An 8,702-nucleotide genomic window follows, 5' to 3' on the forward strand; every position below is an offset into this window, starting at 1 on the left:
AATTCAAGATCTATATACTATTTTAAAGGAAAAATGTTGGAGATCACGAATCTGACCTCCGAATTTCTCAATTCTCACTATATAGAGAGATATGTGGAATTAAAAATTGAGGTGTATGAACTGAGTTGCTTCGATTTGACCTCAAAGCAACTCAATCTTGTTGCCTACATTGGTAGGACTTCAGACAACCAAAGATCAAGAAAAATTATGGAGAATTGAGGGAGAATCTAAGAAGAGAAAATTCTGAAAAATCACATTCTATTTGCTGCAATGGAGCTCGATCTCTCTTCCAATTTGCCTTGCCTTGCTTCTACCAACTTGCAGGAAGTGAATTGGATGCATACATGACCTAGATCCTTGGAGTTTCAATCCCAAAATAGAAGGGGAATTGAAGCTCGATTTCAAGTGAAATCTTCAAGGTTATCCTATCAATGGAGGATGTGAAGATTGCAGATCAGAATTGGGGTAAGGTGTCCTCAATTCTGAGCAAGAGGAAATGTATTTATAGGCTTTTCAATTGCTTTCCACACACATTCCAAATTCGGTCTGAAAATATAAATGGGGTTGCATGCTTGTATGGGCGTGTGCAAGGCCCAAAAAATGATGTGAACAAGTCCAAATTCGTGTTCAAATGATGTTGGAACCTTAAAATGAAGCCATGCAATGTGAAATGAAAATTGATCATGGAACTTTCCAATTAGGGCCATGCATTACACCCATGCTCAAGTCACTCAAAAATGATCCAAATGCCATGATCTTGTATTCTTTGGAAAGCTAACATGAAGGGGAGCAACTTTTATGTTGAAATGTTTTCCATTTGGAGCTTGGGTCATGATGGATTTTGAGGTGGAAGTTGGAAGAATCAAACATAGTTAAAAATTAAAAGTCAAATGACCATTTTTTCGACTTTGAATAACTTTTGTTATGAGCTTCAAATGAAATTGGTTCCTTCTTCAAAGTTGTAGCACTTTCAATCCTATTCAACTTGATAATAAATTTGGTACCAATTGAATCTTGCAAGAGGGGGTTATGGATTTTAGAAGTCGAGGGAAATTGCTTGTTCAATGATGATGGCCCAAAATGACCTATAATGTTTCCACTTGGCACATGCCCTTGCATGTAGAATTTGAACTTTTTTAAAGAAGAAAAGTTGGAGAAGAAATCTTAAATTTAATCATGAAACTTGGATTTCATTCATATCATAAAAATTGAGCATGTTATGGTCCTTGGAAGTTGACTTTCTATCTAGGACACAAACAAAATGACCTATAATATTTTACCATAAAAAATGACTTTCCTAACAAAATTAGCTCTTGATGCCAACATGAAAGTTGTTTGAAATGTCATAAATAGTAACTTTTCTCTTGGAATCATTTTTATATGAAAAATATTGTAGGAGATATGGTCTAGGGAACCCCAGATTTGACCAGTTGACTTTCTCTGGTCAACCTCTTTGAACCAACTTGCAAACTTGAAGTTCTCTTGCTCTGTGGGGCTCATGGATAATCACATATGCTTGAGATGAAGTATAATGGAGTATCCCTTAATAATCACATTTGTTGAAGAAACTTGCTGAGGAAGTCACACAAGATACCCAGATGAATTAGGGCTTCCAAGGCAAACAAGCTTTAAACTCTTGATGAATTCTTGATCAAAATGAAAAATAAAGAAAATGGGGATCCATATATGATTCTTTGAACCATTGTGAACCTTTTTTAACTTGATCCTCTTGGATTGAGGGTCTCAAACCCTAGATATGAGCTTGATGAGGCATAGGTGGATGCACACACTACCTACAAAAGAAATAGCACTATACTAGACATATTTTTGGTATTTTGGTTAGTAAACAAAGAAAAATAAAATATGATACAATCAAATGTTCTTGGTGATCTCTCCCAATGCAAAATCCAATGAAGGAGGGGTGGGGAGGATACCAAGGTGTGATCCCAAGGCCAATGTAAATGATGAGATAACATGAGGGGTCTTAGGGTCAAAATTGGGGTCTTACAATGTCACCCCACTCTTATATGTGATAATATATCGGTTTCTTTTCCTAAACTAGGTATTATCTATAATAAGATCAAAAGCCAGCGAAAACTCCATGATTGATTTACCCTTCATATTTATCTCCCGTTATCATATCCCACACGCACGTTCTCAAAACTTCTTGCTACATTTCTTATATGTCCATTTAGATCCCCTCCTAAAAAAAGCTTATCTTCTTGGGGATATATCCTGAAGTAAGCCTTCCAAATTCTGCTAAATTTTTACCTTAAGGTGTTATGTTAACCCAACCTGTGGTTGCTTAAGCACTAATAACATTAAAGATGTCTTGATGAACTACAAATTTTAAAGTTACGATTCGATCGCCTACTCTTTTCAAATCCACAATATCATTTTTCCACTCCCTGTCAACAACAATCCCCCCTATTTTTCGATTTAACATTTTCAGTGTACCAAAGTTTAAATTCCAAGTAGTTTAATTCTTTTGCTTTTTTACCCGTCCACTTAATGTCTTATAGACACATGAAATTGATCTTCCTCGTAACCATAATGCTCACTATTTACATAAACTTTTTAATAAGTGTGTTTATATTCCACGGTCCAAAATAAATCATACTCTCGTGAACTAACTTCTTTACCCACACTTGTTCACGAAAATGTTGCAATCCTTATTTTTCACTGCATCCGGACGACGATGCAACGACCCTTATTCTTTTGACACTGTACTTGAGCCTACGTTGCTTATGAACAACGATCTAACATTCACATTATTTTATAGTTGATAGATTCGATAAAATTTTACATTGAGTGTCGGCTGTCTAACACTTTGATTGGGTTTGAGACTGATTAAGCTAAAATAGACCGAATTCTTTTTAATCTTAGAAAGACAATTTTATAAAATCTCTTTAATTTATTTTTTCATTCAAGAATAATTGCGCCTCCCACACCTAATTCCTCCGCCCATTCGATTTGTTATTCCAAAACTTTACAGGAACTAGAACAATTCATAAGGCTGGTGAGTTGTACATTAACAGTGGCGTGAAAAAAAAAACCATAAACAAATATAGCCTATATTAATATACATATAGCATGATATATTGACTATAATAAGTAAGAAACGTTTTGCAAGACCCATCGACTTCGGTGGGCCATAGAAAACATGCAACAAACATTTCCTAGGAAAACGAATAATCAATGGTTGACAACAATAGTATCTTCAGCTTACAACACAACCATGCATTACCTACTATAAAAGAATAAACTCATGCAGCTATGCAATTACTGTCTTCTTCCAATATCAAAATCTTTGCTTTATCATTTGTTCCACTCTTCTCCGGGCTTCTCTTGGAAGCCCCAAAGAAGGTGGAGCTCTCTTGAGCTCTTTTTTTAAAGTAAATCTTTTATAGGAAGAAGACGGATTTTATAGCTTTTTTCTTTAATGTCGTCGGATAATTTATTTGAAGACCTCAAGAAAGAGAATGTTGATCTGGTATGATAACCGCGACCGCAGTTTAAAACAATGATTATAATTTTTTTTTATCGGTTTGGTTTATGTTGTATATGTGTATATGTAGGAAAACATTCCAATTGAGGAAGTTTTCAAGCAGCTAAAATGTAGCAAAGAAGGTCTAACATCAGCTGAGGGAGAGAGTAGGCTAGTGATATTTGGTCCTAATAAATTAGAAGAGAAAACAGAAAGCAAGTTCCTTAAGTTCTTGGGTTTCATGTGGAATCCATTATCATGGGTTATGGAGGTTGCTGCTCTTATGGCCATTGGATTGGCCAATGGAGGGGTAATTACAATTTATTTGTTTTTTAATCAGAAAAAATTTAGGCGAGTTGGTTTTCAGAATTCGGCGAAGAAGAACTTATTATCTAATGAAAAGCTTTTTTGTATATGAAATAGGGCAAGCCAGCGGATTGGCAAGATTTCGTTGGTATTGTTGTGTTGCTTGTCATCAACTCAACCATTAGTTTTATCGAAGAAAACAATGCAGGTAATGCTGCAGCAGCTTTAATGGCGGGTCTTGCACCTAAAACCAAGGTAATCAATAGGCTTTGCAGCCGTTGTTTAGTTAAAGACGTAGATAAATTTGGCCGAACTCTAGGATCAAATCTTGTGCATTCTATGTGTTTGTGTTTTGTTTTTGAAAGGGTTGTCAATTTGTAGGTGTTGCGGGATGGAAAATGGACTGAGGAAGAGGCGGCGATTTTGGTGCCAGGAGATTTGGTGAGCATCAAGTTGGGAGATATTGTTCCAGCTGATGCTCGTCTCTTGGAAGGAGATCCCCTTAAGATTGACCAATCTGCACTTACCGGTGAGTCACTTCCAGTTACCAAGAACCCTGGTGATGAGGTCTTCTCTGGTTCAACCTGCAAGCAAGGTGAGATTGAGGCTATTGTCATTGCCACCGGTGTCCACACTTTCTTCGGAAAGGCTGCTCACCTTGTTGATAGCACCAACAATGTTGGTCACTTCCAAAAGGTACACTTTTGTGTTTTTTAGTTTCATAAACAATGTGATTGTTTAATTTATATGATGACTTCGGACTATATGGACTAATCTTTGGATTCTATTAGGTGTTGACATCGATCGGAAACTTCTGTATCTGCTCCATTGCAGTAGGAATGTTGATTGAGATTATTGTGATGTACCCAATTCAACAAAGGCCATACAGAGAAGGTATTGACAATTTGTTGGTTCTTCTCATCGGAGGTATCCCAATCGCCATGCCAACGGTTTTGTCCGTGACAATGGCTATTGGATCTCACCGTTTGTCTCAGCAAGGAGCTATCACCAAGAGGATGACAGCTATTGAAGAAATGGCCGGGATGGATGTTCTCTGCAGTGACAAGACCGGAACTCTCACACTTAACAAACTCTCTGTTGACAAAAACTTGATTGAGGTTAATAACCAATCTAAAAGTTTATACTGTCATAAAAAAGTTCTATTGTTTTGATCAAGGTTGTTTGTAATAACAGGTGTTCGTTGATAGCGTAGACAAGGACGGTCTTCTCTTGGCTGCTGCCAGGGCTTCTAGGGTTGAAAACCAAGATGCTATCGATGCTTCAATCGTTGGAATGTTGGGTGATCCCAAGGAGGTACTGAGAAGAATTATATTTTTTAAACTTACATTCTTTTATATTATATGCAAACCTTAATTTTGTCAATTCGTCTTTGTGTTGACATTCTAGGCAAGAGCCGGAATCAGTGAGGTGCATTTCTTGCCCTTCAATCCAGTGGGAAAACGTACTGCTATTACATACATTGATGGCCAGGGAAATTGGCACAGATGCAGTAAGGGTGCTCCTGAACAAGTAAGGAACTCATTTCATTTGCAAATATTATGTGTGTGTATAATAGAGTAGGGATCAAGTTACACCGATGTAACATTTTAGTAGTTTTATACTGAGATATGATAGAAATGCACTATATAATGCTAATATATAACTTCAATAATCACTATGAAGTAACTATTGTTTAACTTATTATAGCAAATATATGATATTTGACTAGACATGCATCTTTTGTATCAGATTATTGAGCTTTGTGAACTCAAGGGAGAGACTTTGAAAAAGGCCCACAAAATCATTGATCAGTTTGCTGAACGAGGTCTGCGTTCATTGGCTGTTTCTCGCCAGGTGAGTAAAGGGTCTAGTTAATTTGAATTTGGTGTAGTAACTATGTCACGCAAATTATATATCTTACAAACACTTGTTTTTGGTTAATAGACTGTTTCAGAAAAGACCAAGGACAGTGAAGGAGACGCATGGGAGTTTTTGGGTCTCATGCCACTCTTTGACCCTCCAAGGCATGACAGTGCTGAGACTATTCGACGTGCTCTTGACCTTGGTGTTAATGTTAAGATGATCACTGGTGACCAACTTGCCATTGGAAAAGAAACCGGACGCAGACTCGGAATGGGAACCAACATGTATCCTTCATCATCCCTTCTTGGTGATAACAAGGACCCTGCCATTGCATCAATCCCAATCGACGAACTCATTGAGAAGGCTGATGGATTTGCCGGAGTCTTCCCTGGTAATTAGTTAATTAATGACATCAATTTAATCTAATCTCACGAACCCCGTTCCTCGAGTTTACAAATTCAAATTCTTACCACTGAACTGACATCGCATGTTTATGCGGTATATTGTAGAACACAAATACGAGATTGTGAAGAGGCTGCAAGATAGAAAACACATCTGTGGTATGACTGGTGATGGCGTGAACGATGCACCTGCATTGAAGAAAGCAGACATCGGTATCGCTGTTGCTGATGCAACTGATGCTGCCAGAAGTGCTTCTGACATTGTTTTGACAGAGCCAGGTCTAAGTGTGATTGTGAGTGCCGTGTTAACTAGCAGAGCTATCTTCCAAAGGATGAAAAACTACACAATCTATGCTGTTTCTATCACCATCCGTATCGTGTTCGGATTCATGCTTGTTGCTTTGATATGGAAGTTTGATTTCTCACCTTTCATGGTCCTCATCATTGCCATCTTGAACGATGGAACCATCATGACCATCTCTAAGGATAGAGTGAAGCCATCACCAGTTCCTGATTCATGGAAACTCAAAGAAATCTTTGCTACTGGAATTGTTCTTGGATCTTACATGGCCATCATCACTGTCGTGTTCTTCTATTTAGTTCATGACACCGATTTCTTCACCGTAAGTAACTCTCAGTTCCAAATTCAATACTTCTTCTATTCCGAAATAACTAGCATATAAAAATTGTTTCATTGTTTCCTCTCATTTTGTTTCAGAGAGTTTTCGGTGTGAAACCAATTGCAGACAGTAATGATCATCTTAACTCAGCTCTCTACCTTCAAGTCAGTATCATAAGTCAAGCACTCATCTTTGTGACAAGGTCAAGGAGTTGGTCTTACGTTGAACGCCCCGGCTTTTTGCTTCTTGCAGCCTTCTTTGCTGCACAAATGGTTAGTCTCTTAAGTAAAAAAATCTCAAAAAACTTGTGATTTGAAATTAATCTTAGTTTATATTTGTGAATTTTTCGAACTTAGGTGGCCACTGTCATTGCTGTGTATGCACATTGGGGATTTGCTAGAATCAATGGCATTGGTTGGGAATGGGCAGGAGTAATCTGGATCTTCAGCATTGTTACTTACATTCCTCTCGACATCCTTAAATTCATCATCCGATTGGGATTGTCGGGAAGGGCATGGGACAACATGCTCGACAATAAGGTCTACATATAAACATTTTTAAAATCATCAAATTTTCTTTGCTTCATAGATTTTATGTACTAGCACAGACGTTAATGTCTAGTGTCTGAAACGTGTCAGTGTCAGCGTCTAATTAGTAAATATAAATGCAATGCAATGATTTCGTTTTCGGTTTGATTGATTTTAGACTGCCTTCACAACAAAGAAGGACTATGGAAAAGGAGAGAGGGAAGCTCAATGGGCTTTGGCTCAACGCACGCTCCACGGTCTTCAAGTTCCAGAACCGCATAAGAACAACAACAATCACCATGAACAATCTGACATGGCTGAACAAGCCAAGAGACGCGCCGAGGCTGCTAGGCTGAAAGAGCTCCATACACTCAAGGGACATGTTGAATCTGTGGTGAAATTGAAGGGTCTTGACATTGATACCATTCAACAACATTACACACTCTAAATCAATTTCATGGGATGAAAATATTCCAGGCCTACTTATCAATCAATTATTCAAAATGTAAAAGGAGCAAATGAAACGATGTATTTTAAGGCTCTATACATTCCATTTTTTCCCTTACAATAGAAGCGACAGCATTATGCAATGCTATGAAAATATTTAACATGGTAGGTGGTCATTTTTTCATCTACCAGTAAAAATAAATTAATAAGAAAATTATACGCAACGATGTTGCATTCTTTTTTTTTTTTTGGTAGCAAGTGTTTTTTATTCTTAGTTTTTCCTACATTTTTCATGCTTTTATCCTTATCCGAGTTACAATCTTAATGACTTTGGATTCATAGATTTTGAACTCCTAAATTGAGAAAAAAGATTTTGATTGATTGTTTTATCACAGATTAGCAAAAATAAAAATTAACTGAAATTTAGAATATGAAAAAGGATTTAGAAATGAGTTTTACATCGAATCAAACTCTTCACTATTAATTTGATCATAGTTATTTATTTTCCTTCACTAAAATCCTTCAAATCAAACACTTAGTAATTGATTCTTTAATCTAAATCTAACTCTAGTAGATTCAAAATTAAGATTAAGTTTAACACATCATAAATTATAATTGATTTCACGTGCTTGTATCTATCTCTAGATTACAAAGTCAAGAAATTTTAACCACAAGCATTCACAAATCTTTGTTGTGTAAAATGGTGAGTAAGTATATTCAATTTTAAACAATTAATAAAATGGTAAATATAGATTGTTTTCACGATGATATTGAATTGTAATTTCTTTTGTCGATGTAGGTTGTTCGATAGAGGCAAAGAAGTTGTCGAATTGCATTATGTTGTCGAATTGATTACTCCCCTTTTTTCTTCTTCCTTTATTTTGTCTAAACCCTAATTTCTTCATTCTCCAATTTCATCATTTATTTCTTCTTCCATTAACAATTGTGCATCGAGAATAATCTCGCAATCAAGGTTGGTTGATTCACTCGAGTGAAGAGTAAAGAATCAGAGGAGTAATCAATTAGAAAGATTGATTCATGTTCATTAAGA

The 8,702-nt window shown here is 36.5% G+C and overlaps 1 protein-coding gene across 1 annotated transcript; it reads left to right on the top strand.

Annotated features, from left to right (window-relative positions):
* Nucleotides 1–3,256: 3,256 nt before the first annotated feature.
* LOC127073429 (ATPase 8, plasma membrane-type) lies at nt 3,257–7,895 on the top strand. The gene is made up of 13 exons (XM_051014578.1): nt 3,257–3,493; nt 3,579–3,797; nt 3,911–4,048; nt 4,175–4,489; nt 4,585–4,911; nt 4,988–5,107; nt 5,201–5,323; nt 5,543–5,647; nt 5,738–6,047; nt 6,166–6,680; nt 6,776–6,949; nt 7,034–7,216; nt 7,383–7,895. Exons 1-13 carry the CDS (start codon nt 3,443–3,445, stop codon nt 7,650–7,652), a joined length of 2,850 nt encoding a protein of 949 aa, XP_050870535.1. The 5' UTR covers nt 3,257–3,442; the 3' UTR covers nt 7,653–7,895.
* Nucleotides 7,896–8,702: the final 807 nt, after the last annotated feature.

Source organism: Lathyrus oleraceus, chromosome 4, assembly GCF_024323335.1.
Source record: "Lathyrus oleraceus cultivar Zhongwan6 chromosome 4, CAAS_Psat_ZW6_1.0, whole genome shotgun sequence".
Lineage (NCBI taxonomy): Eukaryota > Viridiplantae > Streptophyta > Magnoliopsida > Fabales > Fabaceae > Lathyrus > Lathyrus oleraceus.